This window comes from Triplophysa rosa, linkage group LG17, assembly GCF_024868665.1.
Source record: "Triplophysa rosa linkage group LG17, Trosa_1v2, whole genome shotgun sequence".
NCBI classification, from domain to species: Eukaryota; Metazoa; Chordata; class Actinopteri; order Cypriniformes; family Nemacheilidae; genus Triplophysa; species Triplophysa rosa.
Window position 1 is genome coordinate 23,572,265 of NC_079906.1, and position 17,890 is coordinate 23,590,154.

The following is a 17,890-nucleotide window of genomic DNA, read 5'->3' on the forward strand; positions in this document are numbered from 1 at the left end:
GTGGCGTGTGTGCGCGTGTGTGCGCGTGTGTGTGCGTGCGTGTGCGTGTGTGTGCGTGTGTGTAGGTACACCAGGAATCTTGTTGATGAGGGAAATGACAAATTCAACTTGATGATTTTATGTTGGGGTGAAGGACATGGCAGGTAAGAAGACAGTACTGAATTAGAGATGAAGTGATAAATGACAAAAACGAAATAAAGCTTAGCTGTTGTCGATTAATAATTAAACGCAATACATGAGTCAAACATTTGTACTAATATTAACCATCTGATAATAACCTGATAAAAGAGTTCAATGTATTGCATTTATCACAGTCATAAAGAGAGATAACATACTGAAACACGTTAATAAATGCAATATGGAACAGATTGAATTCCAGAAAAATTAAATCTGGGATCTGGTTAAAACACACACACACACGGACAAAACAAAGGACAAAAATGTTTGATGGTTTTTTTTGTTGAGTTTGTTTGTGTTTGGTATCATCGCAGCAGCATCCACGACCACACAGACTCCCACTGTTTCCTGAAACTTCTTCAGGGACAACTGAAAGAAACTTTATTTGAGTGGCCTGATGAAAAACTTCAGGGCGGTATGGTCCAGAAAACTCAGCAGATCTTACTGGAAAACCAGTGTGCATACATTAATGGTGAGAGTGAAACTGTACCTGTTGCTTAGTGACGATGATGAACGCACACAGAATTGATCGATCATTATTATAAGAGAAATAGAATGATGAGTGGAACTGTTTGTTTCAGACTCCATCGGTCTTCATCGGGTGGAAAACGTCAGTCATACGGAATGTGCTGTTAGTTTACATCTGTACAGCCCCCCCTTTCAGACGTGCCAGACGTTCGACCAGAGAACAGGACACAAAAACAGCGTCAAAATGACTTTCTGGAGTAAATTTGGAGAGAGGACACCATATGTAAGTGTGGCAAAGAAAGTCTCTTCTTCTAGTGGTAAAATAAAAGAAGGATGAATTCAACTTAAACCGAACGTCATGTTTTTAGGCAGATAATCTGAGAAAGAAAATGAATTGAATCCATCATTAGTTTGATGCTGCTGTTGTGATTGTAAACATGTTTTGAGTGAATGAATGAATGAATCCTAGTAATCCTAGTAATATATTAGTCATTGATAGAGTTTCAGACAGCTGAAGGGACATTGTAGTGATGTTGTGTTGTATGTTCTTTCAACACATTCCATTCGGCAGCGTTAAGCCTCGGGTGTCAAACCCCCTCGCGGGCAAGTTTTCCAGTCCTCCAGATGTATGGAGCTTAATTTCTTACACATGTGCTCCATTTTGCCCATATAAACTGAACTTATCATCCATTCAGACGTTGCATAAGTTTATTTTGAGGACATTGCTGTCTGGACAAAAGTGTTTCGACATCAGAGCAGAACTTTGATAAGATAAGATACGAATGTTTCAATCAGCTCGTCCTTGCTCTGTGTTTTCTTCATTTCAAGCTTCGTTAAAGGTTCCTTTTGTTAACCACATTTCCATTTCGTTCCATTCTCTCCCAGGAAACGACCATTTCACAAGAAAACAACTGAGACGGCGTTCCACCAAGCTCACAGGCGACATTGACTTTTTTATAGCAAAATATTGAAGCGGCTGCAGCATTTAAAACCGTGATTCAACACTTTTAGAGATTTGCAAAGGATGATGGGAAAAGAGTGGTATTGGTAATGAGAGATGTTTAATCGTGGCCTAGATTCACATTGGCAAACGCTGCTGAAGTATGAATAGCTGCATTAGTGAAGCCGTGAATCTCTTCTTTGTTCCTGGCTTTCATTCCTGTGTGTCTGTGACCTGTCAGTAATTCCTCTTTTGTACTGTTACGGATGAGAGCTGTTTGAGTGAAGTGTGTCATTTATGAGAAGAAACCATTTGTCTTTTATTCTACCCAAATGGAAATAATACCATCAATGTAATGCAGCACTTTCTACTGATTTCTGTTTCAATTGTCTTCAGATGTCCACCTGATGAACATTTCCATTGCAGATGTTATAATCATGAATCCTGGTGCCAGTAATTGACAGAAAAGCAAACAAATTGGGCCTCGTTGTTTTTTATTTCAAATCAAACTGATTCTTAGATGGAAAGTTTGTTTTTTGTTAACGCTGACGTAAATCAAGTGCTTAACCTGCATGAGTATTTCAAATATTCGACCGATTTTTGTGTTTTGTCATTGTCACAAACCTTGACTGCTAGAAGTATGATTTCTGTAAAATAGCTCATTTGGTCTAATGCATTAATAAAGTGTGTAAATGATTTTGTTTTTATGAAGTGAAGTGAAAGAGACCTATTAGTCAGATATGGTGACCTATACCCGAAATGTGACCTCTGCTTTTAACCCATCCAGAGAGTAGTGAACACACGCACACCCGGAGCAGTGGGCAGCTATCACTGCAGCGCCATGGGAGCAAGTGGGGGTAAGGTGCCTTGCTCAAGGGCACCTCAGTCGTTACCCGCCGGCCCTGAGAATCCAACCGGCAACCTTCTGGTCACGAGTCCGACTCTCTAACCATTAGGTCACGACTTCCCTGGTGCAGTGCCCTATGTAATTATGCTCTTACATACTGCAGGGTTCTGAACTTTTACACACTCACTTTAAAGCTATATTATCCACATATATAAAAATCAACCAAATTTTCAAGTTAAATCAAATTAGCTTTATGAGTCAACTGAACTTACAACTCGATTTTTTAAGTCAGTTCAATATATTTAAGTTTAATAGACTTTTTTACTGCTTGTTTTTTAAAGCTACTTTGATTTAATTTAAAAATAGATTTTTCTTACTGTAGGAGGTATGCTTCACTAGCTCGTGTTAGGACACGTCTGCTGCAACTAGACATTCTTCTTTCTCATTGCTGACTTTCACTGCAGTTCATCATTTACCAAATTAATCTGTGAAAACATTCACAGTCCATCACAATGTCAAAGAATTTATTCATTCTTATCAATAACAACAAAAACATTAGTGAAATAAACCATTTTTAGAACAAAATGCATCCTTACAATTACAGCACATCATTTTCTGTGAAATCATTTGACCCATTGACTGATACTGGACCGCAGAACACACATTCAGATTAAACTCGCACTTTTCATAAAGAAGATGTGAATGGCCTTTGTGGTGTCTCAGTGATTTGGAAAGCAGCCACAGGACACAATCTGGAGTTGCGTAACGTGCTGGACTCGCTCTGGCACTCTCCCAATGGACCGTTTTATTAATAATGTGCGAGCAAAATCAATACGGCAAGAACCTTGAGCCCAAACCAAACAGGAATTTTGTCACGTACCAACTCGCAATATCTGAAGCAGAAGTGAGCAAAACTGAGAGATTACATCAATGCCATAACTGCATGCCCTCCTCAGCTGGCACAGAGATATTTGGGAACGAACAGCACCGTTTGACTGTGTTTCATCTCAAAATTCTGCTGTGTGCTGCACATACATCTGTCATGGTCATATCTAGAACCACTTGTGAAAATACTCATAAAACCCATTTATCTGTCATTTATGGTGTCTTTCTCTCAGGACACCAATGTTAGAAGCAGGAACCATAACAACCATAGAACTATATCAATTAATAACTTCGATTCACTTAATTAGCCATGAGACCAATGAGTCAGACAGAAAAAAGGAAAAGGGTTATCAATGGAAAACTATGTTCATATCTCAAAAGTGTCAAGTTAATGACATGATTTTACTGCAATTTGCATCTGTTTAAAGAGAGATCCTATTTATTATCAAAACACTCGCAATGATGTTAAACGTACAACACTGAAAGTGAAGCGACGGGATCACATTTGATTTCTGTCACCTCAGACCAACCTGTTAGGCCTTTCATTCCTACAGGAGAGTTCAGCCCAAAGTAGTGATCAAAACATCTTCCATTCTGTGTCCAGCTAATAAAATAATAAATGTATAAAATAAGATACTGTGTGCTGTAAACACATTTAGATTAAGTGGACAAGATCATGTGATCTGATGAACCTTCAATCCTTTTCAGATGAACTCAGATGAATAATTTCACATTGACCCATATGAGACAAACAGATGTTTGCTTTACCCAGCTGCAAATGTACATAGAGTTACTGCATGACTGCTGAAAACAGATCAGATCATTCAATTCGTTTCAATGTAGTTTTAGTTTCAGTGCATTCATGTTCATCAGATGGCATTAACCCGTGTGCAGCTCTTGTGAGATTAAAAACAGCAAAATAACTCCTTTGCCAAAAACAGCAGTATCCCTATATCAAAATATATAAATCCCAATGTAAAAAAACAACTCCACTTGACATAGGGATAATACGACCAGCAATGTTTTTCCATTTCCAGCCAATTTCTATCGCTTTATTGCTCCCTGAACTCTCTGTAAGTCGCTTTGGATAAAAGCGTCTGCTAAATGACTAAATGTAAATATAAATGTAAATTTAGCGTGAATTTGAACTACACATCAAGAACCACATCATCATCTTTTTTATTTCCTTCAGCATACAAAGACAATAAACACTGAACATAAAATAAATGAATGAATGAAAAATGAGGCTACATAATATTGTTTTACACACATGATACTTAATAACACAAGATAGATCATTGCCTTCTATTCATTACCTTTTCCAGTATGAGAGATGTTTTCATGCATTTCTAATTTTTAGTTCTTACTCCAAAAAATGACTCATAAAACGCCACATCATCATCATCATCATCATCATCATCATCAGACCGTAAGACAGCTGAACGGCGCACCCTGCTGGTCAGATCAACATCACACACTTGAAACATGATACTCGTAAAGCCGTCATTTTAATAAAACAATAAACTCTAAGTGCATCCAAGCAACAACATGAAATTGTTACCTGCTGTTACTGCAAATACAAGTCATTTTATTCAATGTAATGACATCATTACATTTTAAACGAACACGCTAACCACTATTCTTACGCTCGCTCTTTGTGACGCAATTACGTAACGTTACGTGCAATGTCACCGATCGAAAGACTTCCTGCTTCCGGTCTGTTGTTGAGGTAAGCCGCACTGAGGATAAGTATTCGTCGGTGTTTTGCTTTAAAGTTGATGGTTTAATTTAGGGATTGTGTCACATTTGTTTGTATGGTTGTGTTTAAACGCGGTGGGCGCGCGCAGCAGTTAGCTGCGATTATTAATCGTCGCGTGATTTGCGGATATCTGTAGCACAACTGGAGTATTAACGTTACCGTATTGATGAAACGTGATGTAATCAGACTAAATGAGTTCGACTGCTGTGTGACCTGCAGGCGAGGAGGAGGATGAAGATGAAGATGATGACGTTGGGTTGGGTTCTGCTGCTGTTGTTCGCATGCGCGCGCGCTTCTGAACTCACGTTTGAGCTCCCGGACAACGCCAAGCAGTGTTTCTATGAAGACATCATCATCGGCACTAAATGTACCCTTGAGTTCCAGGTAAATGAGCTAAAGAACTCGCAAAATCACTCTGAACCCCTCACACCTTCTGTTTGAACCCCCGAGCACCAAAACAGCCGGACATAGGAACAGTTTCTTCCCTCAGGCCATCTACCTGATATGCTCATATTTATTATACATATGTTATTGATGTAATATTCAGCTATCCACATTCCCCTGCATAACTTGTATATAACAGTATAATTTCTGTTTAGCACATCTGTACATACAATAAACTGCCTATTGTCCTTTTGTCTAATATTGCACTTTTTGTCAAATGTGTATTGTCTCTCACACATTTATTTTTATAAATATCAGAGTTGAGTGAAGGGTCTCGTGTCACTGTGTGTGTTTTCTGTGCAGGTGGTGACAGGAGGACACTATGATGTTGACTGTCGTCTCGAGGACCCTGATGGCACCGTCCTCTATAAAGAGATGAAGAAACAGTACGACAGCTTTACGTTCACAGCGGCGAGAAACGGCACATTTAAGTTCTGCTTCAGCAACGAGTTCTCCACCTTCACACACAAGACGGTGTACTTTGACTTTCAAGTGGGCGACGATCCTCCTCTGTTCCCCAACGAGAACAGAGTCACAGCTTTAACACAGGTGATTCACAAACACACTCAAGTTATTGACCTGCATGTCCTGGTCTGACTGCGGATGGTTACATTAAGTTTCCCCAGTACATTCGGATTCAATATCGAGAAACACACGTAGTGCTAGATGTGTAGAGAAGTGTAGAGTCAAGTGGCTTTGACAAATACATAAATGTAATGTGATGTGTAGACGTTGACTCCAGTCACTCTGTGACAGATCTGAAAACGATGTTGAACTGCATATACAGGTGCTGGTCATATAATTAGAATATCATCAAAAAGTTGATTTATTTCACTAATTCCATTCGAAAAGTGAAACTTGTATATTATATTCATTCATTACACACAGACTGATATATTTCAAATGTTTATTTCTTTTAATTTGATGATTATAACTGACAACTAATGAAAATCCCAAATTCAGTATCTCAGAAAATTAGAATATTACTTAAGACCAATACAAAGAAAGGATTCTTAGAAATCTTGGCCAACTGAAAAGTATGAAGATGAAAAGTATGAGCATGTACAGCACTCAATACTTAGTTGGGGCTCCTTTTGCCTGAATTACTGCAGCAATGCGGCGTGGCATGGAGTCGATCAGTCTGTGGCACTGCTCAGGTGTTATGAGAGCCCAGGTTGCTCTGATAGTGGCCTTCAGCTCTTCTGCATTGTTGGGTCTGGCATATCGCATCTTCCTCTTCACAATACCCCATAGATTTTCTATGGGGTTAAGGTCAGGCGAGTTTGCTGGCCAATTAAGAACAGGGATACCATGGTCCTTAAACCAGGTACTGGTAGCTTTGGCACTGTGTGCAGGTGCCAAGTCCTGTTGGAAAATGAAATCTGCATCTCCATAAAGTTGGTCAGCAGCAGGAAGCATCAGAAGCGTCTCGCCTGGGCTAAAGACAAAAAGGACTGGACTGCTGCTGAGTGGTCCAAAGTTATGTTCTCTGATGAAAGTAAATTTTGCATTTCCTTTGGAAATCAGGGTCCCAGAGTCTGGAGGAAGAGAGGAGAGGCACAGAATCCACGTTGCTTGAGGTCCAGTGTAAAGTTTCCACAGTCAGTGATGGTTTGGGGTGCCATGTCATCTGCTGGTGTTGGTCCACTGTGTTTTCTGAGGTCCAAGGTCAACGCAGCCGTATACCAGGAAGTTTTAGAGCACTTCATGCTTCCTGCTGCTGACCAACTTTATGGAGATGCAGATTTCATTTTCCAACAGGACTTGGCACCTGCACACAGTGCCAAAGCTACCAGTACCTGGTTTAAGGACCATGGTATCCCTGTTCTTAATTGGCCAGCAAACTCGCCTGACCTTAACCCCATAGAAAATCTATGGGGTATTGTGAAGAGGAAGATGCGATATGCCAGACCCAACAATGCAGAAGAGCTGAAGGCCACTATCAGAGCAACCTGGGCTCTCATAACACCTGAGCAGTGCCACAGACTGATCGACTCCATGCCACGCCGCATTGCTGCAGTAATTCAGGCAAAAGGAGCCCCAACTAAGTATTGAGTGCTGTACATGCTCATACTTTTCATGTTCATACTTTTCAGTTGGCCAAGATTTCTAAAAATCCTTTCTTTGTATTGGTCTTAAGTAATATTCTAATTTTCTGAGATACTGAATTTGGGATTTTCATTAGTTGTCAGTTATAATCATCAAATTAAAAGAAATAAACATTTGAAATATATCAGTCTGTGTGTAATGAATGAATATAATATACAAGTTTCACTTTTTGAATGGAATTAGTGAAATAAATCAACCTTTTGATGATATTCTAATTATATGACCAGCACTTGTATGTGCACAGCCACAGCAGCAATATAATAACGATGAAACATACAACAACTCAGAAGACTTTACTCATCAAAAGATTTCATTTTCCTGTGTCATTTATCTTATGGTCGTGTCAACCAAGCTGATGAGAACATGTCACTGTCTTTCAGATGGAGTCTGCGTGCGTGTCTATTCATGAGGCTTTAAAATCCGTGATCGACTATCAGACACACTTCCGCCTGAGAGAGGCGCAGGGGCGCAGCCGAGCGGAGGATCTCAACACCAGAGTGGCGTTCTGGTCTATCGGCGAGGCTTTCATTCTGTTAGTGGTCAGTATCAGTCAAGTCGTTCTTCTCAGAAGTTTCTTTTCAGACAAGAAAACCACAACAACTCGTGTCGGATCGTAAAGTTCACGGAGGCTCATCGCTGATCTACGTCACTCGCAGGGTCACATCGGGTTTCCTGTTTGTGAGCTGTATGTTCCATTTCCAACAAATAATCGTTTCAATTGTGAAAATGAGACTAAATCTAATTTATTTTGTGGGTGTGTGTTGGATTTTTACGTGTGAAATGTAAGTGTAAGAAGAATGTATAGACATTGTAGATCTGCTCGAGGCAGCGCTTAAGTTTGTATGATCATCATCTTTAGACTTTAGTTCAGTCTAACTGGATCCACTGGCTGTTAGGACTGCAATAGAACTTGTTAAAAATAGCCATTTTTTCTTCAGCTGATGTTTCTTCTAGGCAATTTCATGACGTTGTGTAATTGGTGTGTTAGCTATATTTTCATTTCCTTTTAATAGTGCTGCATTTATTTCTTTACCTTGTTTGTTTGGGGTAATAAATCTCTGGAAGAAATCTTACAGCCTCTTCATATCACTTTAAATAGCCTGAAAATCTGCACATTTCAATACTGTAGAGAGAATTATTTCAAATATTCAGATGCAAGGAGTATATAAATGACAGAGTAAGTTCTGGCATGAAACTCTAGATGGCGCAGTCCTAAAGTCTAAACAAATCGGACATAATAACTTTCCTACACAATTGTGACTCTGGACAACAAAACCAGTCTTATGGGTCAATTTTTCAAAATTGAGATTGTTACATCACCTGAAAGCTGAATAATAAAGCTTTCTATTGATGTATGGGTTGTTAGGATAGGACAATATCAGGTGGAGATACGACAGTTAAAACTCTGGAATCTGAGGGTGCAAAAAAACGAAGTATTGAGAAAATCGCCTTCGAAGTTGTTAATCGGAGGCACTGTAGCAGGCCATCCACTCACAAAAATAAAGTTTTTATATATTTATGGAAGGAAATTTGCTAAATATCTTCATGGAACATGATCTTTACTTAAAATCCTAATGATTTTTGGCATAAAAGAAAAATAGATAATTTTGACCCATACAATGTATTTTTGGCTTTTACTAAAAATGTTTCTGTGCTACTTAAGACTGGTTTTGTGATCCAGGGTCACAATTGGTTCCTTCGTATCAGTGGCCAATGAGCTTGCTTTTCTACGTTTAAAATTCGGCAAGTGATTGTTGTTGTTGTAGCAGTGCAGCCTGTTTCAGAAACCCTCCTCCTTCCCCATCCCCACTTGTATAGATCTGCTACAAGGTGGTCACGTAAGCATGCGGGGTAAATACATATATGTTATATGCACACAGCAGCATGTTGAGGATGTATTGGTAGTATCAAGTCTTCGTACTTGCTCCGCCGCAGCAGCATAGCTGATCTATTCCGCCAAGACCAAATACATATAAAGGTACATCTCAAAAAATTAGAATATCATGAAAAAGGTCAATATTTTTTGCCACTCATTTCAGAAAGTGAAACCCATATATTATATAGATTCATTACACATAGAGTGAAATATTTCAAGCCTTTATTTCTTGACATTTTGATGATTATGGCTTACAGATAATGAAAACCCAAAATTCAGTGTCTCAGAAAAGTAGAATATTACATAAGATCAATAAAAAAAGGATATTTTAAAAAGTAATGTCAGGCTTCTGAAAAGTGTGTTCATTTCTATGCACTCAATACTTAGTTGGGCCTCCTTTTGCCCGAGTTACTGCATGAATGTGGCGTGGCGTGGAGGCAATCAGCCTGTGGCACTGCTCAGGTGTAATGGAAGCCCAGGTTGCTGTGATAGCGGCCTTCAGGTCATCTGCATTGTTGGGTCTGGTGTCTCTCATCATAGATTCTCTGTGGAGTTCAGGTCAGGTGGGTTTGCTAGCCAATCAAGCACAATACCACCATGGTCATTGAAGCAGCTTTTGGTACCTTTGGCAGTGTGGGCAGGTGCCAAGTCCTGCTGGAAAATGACATCAGCATCTCCATAAAGCTTGTCAGCAGAAGGAAGCATGAAGTGCTGTAAAATTTCCTGGTAGATGTCTGCGTTGACTGTGGACTTCAGAAAACACATTGCCTCCATGCCACGCCGCATTGATACAGTAATTCATGCAAAAGGAGGCCCGACCAAGTTTTTTTTTTCTCAAAATGCATTATAATTCCTTCTTACAGGACCTGGGAGGCATATTTGGGTTAAACACTTTTGTAATCTTCAATCATAAGGTCACATAGGAGTTCATACTAAGTGTTTTAAATGTTCTTTTATTAAATTGATCATTTGAATGGGAATTTTCTTAATAATTTTACAATAAGTGTTAAAGAGCATTGTAAATTATATTTCTCACAAAAAATTTTGTGACTCAAAATATTACCAAAATTACCTAAAACATGCATGACTGACCATATACCTTTTTGCCACCATTCATCAATAAACAAAGAATTCTTATTCACTGTTATACATCTGTTATTCCAAATCAACATATTATGAGGGCTAAAGTTATGCTTGAATAACAACTTCCAGTATAATAATACTTGCTGATGAAAAGCAGACAGTTTGATAGGTAGTTTTGAAATTTCAAAGTCACATTGTAATAGAAACTTTATACCCCCAACATTTTTAAATAAAGAAGTAGAAATGTTTAACCAGTATGAGGATTCATTATTAATAAATGATTGCAGCCATTTGAGTTTGGTCACTCCATTCATAATGTCAAAGTCAATCGCTTTAAGGCCTCCTTCTTCATAATCTTTAGGCATATCATTTTCACGTATGTAATGACTTTTCCCTTTCCATACCAAATCAAAGTTTATTTTGTTTATTTCTTTTCCGAAAGACGAAAAACAAGGATAATTAAATCTAGAAAGACTCTCCACTTTCGTCAATCGAATTCTTCCAAAAAGGGTTGTATCTCTCTGCAGCCAAGTATTGATAATTAATTTACATTTATCTACATTATTGTCTATATTTAGTTTTTCTAAATCACTCACATATTTTTATATCCAAATGCCTAAATATTGAACCTGTTTTTTATTGGTATATTGTAAATTGATGAGTCTGGCTGATCATGGACGGCCATTAGCTCACATTTTGTCCAATTTAATTTAAGACCTGAAGCAAATAAGGTGAAGGTAAAATCTTAATAAGTTGAAGTGCAAGGGGTATTTTTTTTATTTTATTTTTTTAAAGAGTTGTGTCCTCAGGAAACTGACTGACAATAAAATGATTTCCATCATACCTGATATATTACCCATTTTAAGCAAAATTGACAACATTTCAGCCACCACAATAAATAACAAAGTTGAGCTACTACATCCTTGTCTAAAACCCTTTTTCACATTAAATCTTGGGCAAGTGACTTGAGAAAGAGCAACTTAACTATTAATATCTCTATATAGCATACTAATAACATTTATACATTTTGGACCAAAACCAAAGTATTTAAGTGTTTGCAAAATGAAAGAATGTTCTACCATGTCAAATGCCTTATAAAAATCCTGAAATAGAATGAACCCATCATCCTTTATAAAATAATTATACTCGATCATATCTAAAACTAATCTAATATTGTTATGAATTGACCTGTCTTTTAAAAAACCTGATTGTGAATCACTAATGATTTGGCCTATATTACCCAAATTTTGATCTAGAAGCCTTAGTGAATAATTGTATTAAGTGTAACGGGGCGTTTTAAACCTTTTATCTTTACCTGGTTTTGGTAACAAAATCACAAGCCCTTGCGTCATGGTTGGTAGTAGTTCATTATCATGTGAACATGTTTGTAAGGCATCAAACAGAAGATCTTTTAGATCGTCCCAAAAAAATGTACAGAAGTCTATGGTTAGCCCATCAGGGCTGGGGGATTTTTACTATGTTTAATAGCCGCATCAAGTTCTTGAATAGTTAAATCTGCTTCACAAATTTCCTTAAATGTATTATCAATTGTCGTAATTTTGTCTTTTATAATATCAAAGAAAACATTACAACTACAAGGGGGAAAAATGAAGAATGCAGATTAGAATACAATTTAAATACCTCATTAGCAATTGAATCATGATTTGAATGCTCTACTTCATTCACAATTAAACCATTAATAGAATTTCTTTCTTGTCTCCTTTTTTCTAAATGAATAAAATATGCAGTGCTCCTCTCACCCTCTTCCAGCCACTTAGCCCTGGATCTCACATAGGCCCCTTTTGAATTTTTAATACACGATACATCTAAGGTGGACTGAAGTATATTACGTTTTTCAGTTTGTCTTCTGGCAAATTAAGTTTACTACAACAATCAATCTCTTTCTTGTAGAAATATCACATTTTGTCACATAACTTGAGATAAAGTCAGAACAGAGCCAATAACCAATCCTAGATCTAGAAAGGGCATTAGGTTTAAACCATGAAAAATGTCTGGCAAGACCAAATATCTCCAAATATCTGTAAAAAAATTGGATCAGGAGAACTGTTAAATTAGAGGGCTGTCCATCTAAATAATCATCTGGTGTCATGTTGAAATCACCTCCCACTAAAATATACTCTATAATATTAGCTTTGAGATCATTTATAACCTTTGTTACTGTTGTCAAAGGAACTTTATTCTAGAATTGGTTATTATAACCATATACATTTACTAGAATGAATATTTATAAGAATATTTCCTCTAACTTCAATACTACTGCAATCCGAACACTGATCGTGTTTCTAAAAGCGCTCGTGTCGTGACTGCTCCGCTTTACCTTTAAATGGGAAACGGTGAGTGAAGACGCTGATTGGGCGGCCGGCCTGTCAATCACACGAAATGTGACGGAACCGTTTGTCGCTGATACAGACTGAAAAAAAACCTCAGCAGCGATCAGAGAAACAGTCGAGCTGGAAACAAACCGACGACTACAACACACAGAAATGGACATTAAAATTAGGACGATGTTTGTTTATTTAGGTGTGTAGTTGACAGGTGTTTTCGTTCGGGTCGTGTTTGTTTAATCGCTCCATGTTACAGGAAGCTGCTGAAGCGGGGGAGGGAAGATCCGCAGCGACACTATTTTTATCATTTTCTATTATGTTGACTCGGGAATGAGCTGAGTTATCTTCACAGTATCGGCGAACAACGTCGTCCTGCATTTCGACACTAATAAATCAACCATTACAAGATAAATCAAGACATCTGATCTGAAAACAGCGTGAAGGATCCAGCGCGCGCGAGAGGTGAGTGATGTGCACGCGCGCGGCCTTCAACCCGACGAGAACATCAAAATAAACCATAAACACGCGCACTAACTGAAGCAACAATAACAAAATAAACTCGCACACAATACAACAATATCCCTAACAATAGAACAGATCTATACGAGTCTCTGCGAAACCGGCACGTTTCAAACTACGACCCGATAAAGTCTGTTTGTTCCTGTTCGTACCAAATACTGAACACTAGCACTCGTAATATTCCGTGTTTGCTTGATATTCACGAGTGTTATTGAATACGTGCTGAATCTGTCGTGTGTTCTCGAGACAGTGACAGTGAAAGTGATGTGGTCACATGTTGTTCTCTAAACTGTATTATTCACCAAATTATGGTTCTCTTACATTTACATTGAGGCATTTAGCAGACGCTCAACATTGACCTCTTCTCCTTAAACTTGATAAAGATCACTCGCATCTGTATGTTATGCTTTCATTTATTTTGTGCTTTTTAAGTCTGTGTAATACTCGGCTTCATGTTGTGTAACTCATGAAGGGACTTTATTGATTCTGCCATACTGACCTGTATATCGCTGCTGTCTTTCTGAAACCCCGTATCTCCACATTTCGTGATTTTCTATTAACCCTAACGTATAAACCATTATTATTAGTCACTCTTTATGTTTGTCACTGGGTTTTGCGAATATCATAGCAATAAAAAGTGTTTAAAAGTGCTTGCCAACTTTGACATCCTGAAAAATGTGGAAATCCGAGGTTTTGGAAGGACAGCGACATGTCAGAGAGGACACCTCCACAAAAACAACAAAGTGTTCCATGTGTCTTGATGAATGTCTCATGTTTTGTTTGCAGGACACAGGGCACCTTATGCCATGGATTTAAAAACTGCCGTTTTCAACGCAGCCAGAGACGGCAAACTGAGACTCCTGCAGAAACTGCTGGAGAACAAAACGGATCACGACGTGATGAAGCTGATGGCGGAGAAGACGAACGGAGCGACGCCGTTATTGATGGCCGCCCGTTACGGGCACCTGGAGCTGGTGGAGTACCTCATCGAATGCTGCTGTGCTCCAGTCGAAGTGGGAGGCTCCGTGAACTTCGATGGCGAGATCATCGAGGGCGCGCCGCCTCTGTGGGCCGCGTCAGCCGCTGGACATTTAAAAGTCGTGCAGTCGCTGCTGGGTCATGGTGCGTCCGTGAACAGCACGACGCTCACGAACTCGACGCCGCTGCGAGCCGCTTGTTTCGATGGACATTTGGAAATTGTCAAATATTTGGTGGAGCACAAAGCAGATCTGGAAGTGGCCAACAGGCACGGCCACACGTGCCTCATGATATCGTGTTATAAAGGCCACAGGGAGATCGCGCAGTATCTGCTGGAGAAAGGGGCCGACGTGAACAGGAGAAGTGTGAAAGGTAGGAGAATTCCTTGTCAAATCCTTCATTATCTTTGACTCAATGTGTGTCGATCAGTTTTCACAACGTTCTCATCGTTCGATGAAGCAGCAGTGCCGCCCTAGACTCACGTCACTGGTCAACAACTGTGTTGTTTTGTTGGGTGGTTGAAGTGAATAATTGTGCACCTCTTTTATTTTGCTTTCGAGTGAGAGTCAATAAATTGGTTTACCAATGCCATGTTGATTGATGGATCGCTGACGTCTTTCTCTCCGCGTACGTTCTAGGTAACACGGCTTTACACGACTGTGCCGAATCTGGGAGTTTAGATATAATGAAGATGCTTTTAAAGTTTGGAGCCACCATGGAGAAGGACGGTTATGGGATGACGCCGCTGCTCTCTGCCAGCGTGACGGGCCACACCAACATCGTGGACTTTCTTACGCAACACCCCCAGACGAACAGAAGCGAGCGTATTAATGCCCTTGAACTGCTGGGGGCGACGTTCGTGGACAAAAAGAGGGATCTTCTGGGAGCGCTGAGGTGCTGGAAGAGAGCCATGGACCTGAGGTACAGCGACTCTAACCACGTCTTGCTCAAGGATGAGCCCGGGCAGCCGGTAACGGCATACGACTGCACCAGAGAAGCCAACACGTTCGAGGAGCTCGACAGCTTGATTGCTGACCCCGACGACATGAGAATGCAGGCCCTGCTCATCCGAGAGCGCATTCTCGGCCCATCGCACCCAGACACATCCTACTACATCCGCTACAGAGGAGCCGTCTACGCTGACTCGGGGAACTTTGAGCGGTGCATCAAACTTTGGAAGTACGCGCTGGACATGCAGCAGAATAACTTGGACCCGCTGAGCCCCATGACGGCCAGCAGCCTCCTGTCTTTTGCAGAGCTCTTCTCCTTCATGCTGCAAGACCGAGCCAAAGGCCTTCTGGGAACCTCGGTGTCCTTCGACGACCTCATGGAGATCCTCAGCAAAAGCGTTCTGGAGATCGAGCGTGCCGTCAAGCAGCCCCGGCCTGGCCCGGACCCCGCCCAGCTCAGCAAGGTGCTGTCCATCATCTTGCATCTCATCTGCTTGCTGGAGAAAGTGCCGTGCACTGTGGAAGAAGACCACTTCAAGAAAGAGACCATTTACAGGTTTCTCAAGCTGCAGCCCAGCGGCAAGAACGGCTACAGCCCTCTTCACCTGGCCGTGGACAGAAACACCACGTGCGTGGGTCGTTACCCGGTGTGCAAGTTTCCCTCGTTCCAGGTGGCGTCCATCCTGCTGGAGTGCGGCGCCGACGTCAACTCGCGCGACGAGGACAACAACAGCCCTCTCCACGTGGCCGCGTCCAACAACCATCCCGACATCATGAACCTGCTGATCGTCTGCGGGACACATTTCGACAGCACCAACTCCTTCCGCCAGACGGCGTGCGACCTGCTGGATGAGAAGGAGATGGCCAAGAACCTGATACAGCCCATCAATCACACCACGCTGCAGTGTCTGGCGGCTCGGGCCATCGTTAAACACGGCCTGACGTATCGGGGGAACATCCCGGAGCGCCTGGAGGCCTTCGTGCTGCTGCACAGATAGTGATGCACAGACTTCTGGGATTGTGACTTCAGGAGTTGTTCTTCTGAGCGGCGGCGGCCCTAATGCATGCACGACGGATTCCTACCATCTTTGCTTGGATTACTTGATTTCTTCACGCTTTTTATTGATCTGTCTATGCAAAGACGGTAGGGGGATGGACGGTTCGGTTCGGTGTGCTCTGTGAGCTGTGTGGTTGTGCTCTGGCTGTCGTGCTGTCATTACTCCCTCCCTCCCCTCACAGTCCAGCATTGTGACATGCTTACTAATGTTTGCAGATACCATAAGTGCTTTTATACTTCCTATGCACAGGCTAATAATATTGGGACTTTTCTGTGTTACTGCCTGTTGATGTTTTTCTTTTTTTCCCCTTGGTCTGTCTTCATTCGTTACACTAATTATGTTTACAGTGAATTGGAGCGATCAGGCATGAGCAAACGTGAGATGTAACAACTAGAAACTAACTTTGACACGCTCCTTTTTTTAAATGACGCAGCATGTTGTATGGAGCGATATGAACACATCTCTTCTTCAGCTCAGTGTTGAAGTTTATCTCGGCTTCATTTGTGCAGTTTGAACTCAAGGGCTTTTGATTCTTTGACAGACACTAGTAAATGACACACACATGTACAGTACTTTCAGAGGCACTTTATTGCAGTCAAATGATTTGATATTCATATTACAATGGCATAAAGCTTGTTCATGTCCTCAGAGCATCCTTGACAATAAACCTCTGTTGCACTTGTATGTTGACACTCCTTTTTTATTCTGCTCTGTGCGCAAACAGTTTGGATGCTTCGACTGAACCTCTCAATGTTTCAATGTCATTGCGTTACATTAACAAAACAAGCCTCATTGTAAATAAGGACACTTATATTTTTCAGTCGCACTACTAAGATGTCAGAATTTTCTTAATTCGCTAAACATATCACAGCTAGTTCAATTTGACGTTGCAGGCTTTCTTTAAAGAACAGTGATGAAATGTTTAGCAGAAAATTGGATGTCTAATGAAAAGAAACATTTTGAAATGTCTAATGTTTTGGGGGCAGCAGTACATGACTTCGTCACCTGATGGGACATTTGGGAATTCCATGCAAATGTCAACCTTCAGATGAAAACATCTGGAAGTTTTTACCAAAGGTTGTCACTGTACTGATAGGTCAGATGTCAATATTTGGGAGTTTAAATACCCATGTGAAGTCTCTTAGTTTCTAAAGCATTTTTGTGTTTTTAGAAAAAAATGAAATGAAAATTAAAATGACTATTTTATGTTCTTGAAGAGCCGTCCCTTCTTCATTTGACTATGACTGCTTCTGGTTTGCGCATTTTTATCCACAGAAATCCTACAAAGACACGTGCTCTTCTGTTTTCTGCTTTTAAAATAGAAAACTTGTGCATAGACTGTATTTCTGATTCCAAGGGTGTATTCCAGAAAGCAGGGTTAACTTACCGTCAGCTAAACCCTGAACTCTGGGTTGATTAACCCAAATCTTGCTTACTCGGCGTATGTCTGTT

The 17,890-nt window shown here is 40.4% G+C and overlaps 3 protein-coding genes across 4 annotated transcripts in view; all 3 read left to right on the forward strand.

The window, feature by feature from the left end:
• Positions 1 to 2,281, forward strand: part of cdo1 (cysteine dioxygenase, type I) — a 3,317-nt gene extending 1,036 nt beyond the window's left edge. The window contains exons 2-5 of the mRNA XM_057356024.1: positions 66 to 143; positions 492 to 649; positions 759 to 928; positions 1,531 to 2,281. Coding sequence (XP_057212007.1) covers positions 66 to 143; positions 492 to 649; positions 759 to 928; positions 1,531 to 1,560 — 436 coding nt within the window. The 3' untranslated portion in view covers positions 1,561 to 2,281. The remainder of the gene's footprint in view (positions 1 to 65; positions 144 to 491; positions 650 to 758; positions 929 to 1,530) is intronic.
• Positions 2,282 to 4,985: 2,704 nt separating this feature from the next.
• Positions 4,986 to 8,697, forward strand: tmed7 (transmembrane p24 trafficking protein 7). Its single transcript, XM_057356021.1, has 4 exons — positions 4,986 to 5,046; positions 5,296 to 5,460; positions 5,824 to 6,069; positions 8,010 to 8,697. The coding sequence occupies exons 2-4, from the start codon at positions 5,308 to 5,310 to the stop codon at positions 8,244 to 8,246; spliced, it is 636 nt and encodes a 211-aa protein (XP_057212004.1). The 5' UTR covers positions 4,986 to 5,046; positions 5,296 to 5,307; the 3' UTR covers positions 8,247 to 8,697.
• Positions 8,698 to 12,974: 4,277 nt separating this feature from the next.
• fem1c (fem-1 homolog c) lies at positions 12,975 to 17,644 on the forward strand. 2 transcript variants are annotated; one of them, XM_057356010.1, is made up of 3 exons: positions 12,975 to 13,129; positions 14,239 to 14,802; positions 15,069 to 17,644. In XM_057356010.1, the coding sequence occupies exons 1-3, from the start codon at positions 13,093 to 13,095 to the stop codon at positions 16,376 to 16,378; spliced, it is 1,911 nt and encodes a 636-aa protein (XP_057211993.1). In that variant the 5' UTR covers positions 12,975 to 13,092; the 3' UTR covers positions 16,379 to 17,644. The 2 variants fall into 2 exon arrangements, with proteins under 2 accessions (XP_057211993.1, XP_057211994.1); XM_057356011.1 differs by having other exon boundaries at positions 12,976 to 13,395; positions 15,069 to 17,643.
• Positions 17,645 to 17,890: the final 246 nt, after the last annotated feature.

What these genes read in the sequence shown, in the direction of transcription:
- tmed7 (XM_057356021.1), top strand. Translation starts at nt 5,308, where the DNA reads ATGAAGATGAAGATGATGACGTTGGGTTGGGTTCTGCTGCTGTTGTTC. An exon ending in AATGTACCCTTGAGTTCCAG is followed by an intron (nt 5,461 to 5,823) that starts GTAAATGAGCTA and finishes TTTTCTGTGCAG; the next exon opens with GTGGTGACAGGAGGACACTA. An exon ending in GAGTCACAGCTTTAACACAG is followed by an intron (nt 6,070 to 8,009) that starts GTGATTCACAAA and finishes ACTGTCTTTCAG; the next exon opens with ATGGAGTCTGCGTGCGTGTC.
- fem1c (XM_057356010.1), top strand. Translation starts at nt 13,093, where the DNA reads ATGGACATTAAAATTAGGACGATGTTTGTTTATTTAG. An exon ending in GACGATGTTTGTTTATTTAG is followed by an intron (nt 13,130 to 14,238) that starts GTGTGTAGTTGA and finishes TTTTGTTTGCAG; the next exon opens with GACACAGGGCACCTTATGCC. An exon ending in GAACAGGAGAAGTGTGAAAG is followed by an intron (nt 14,803 to 15,068) that starts GTAGGAGAATTC and finishes CGTACGTTCTAG; the next exon opens with GTAACACGGCTTTACACGAC.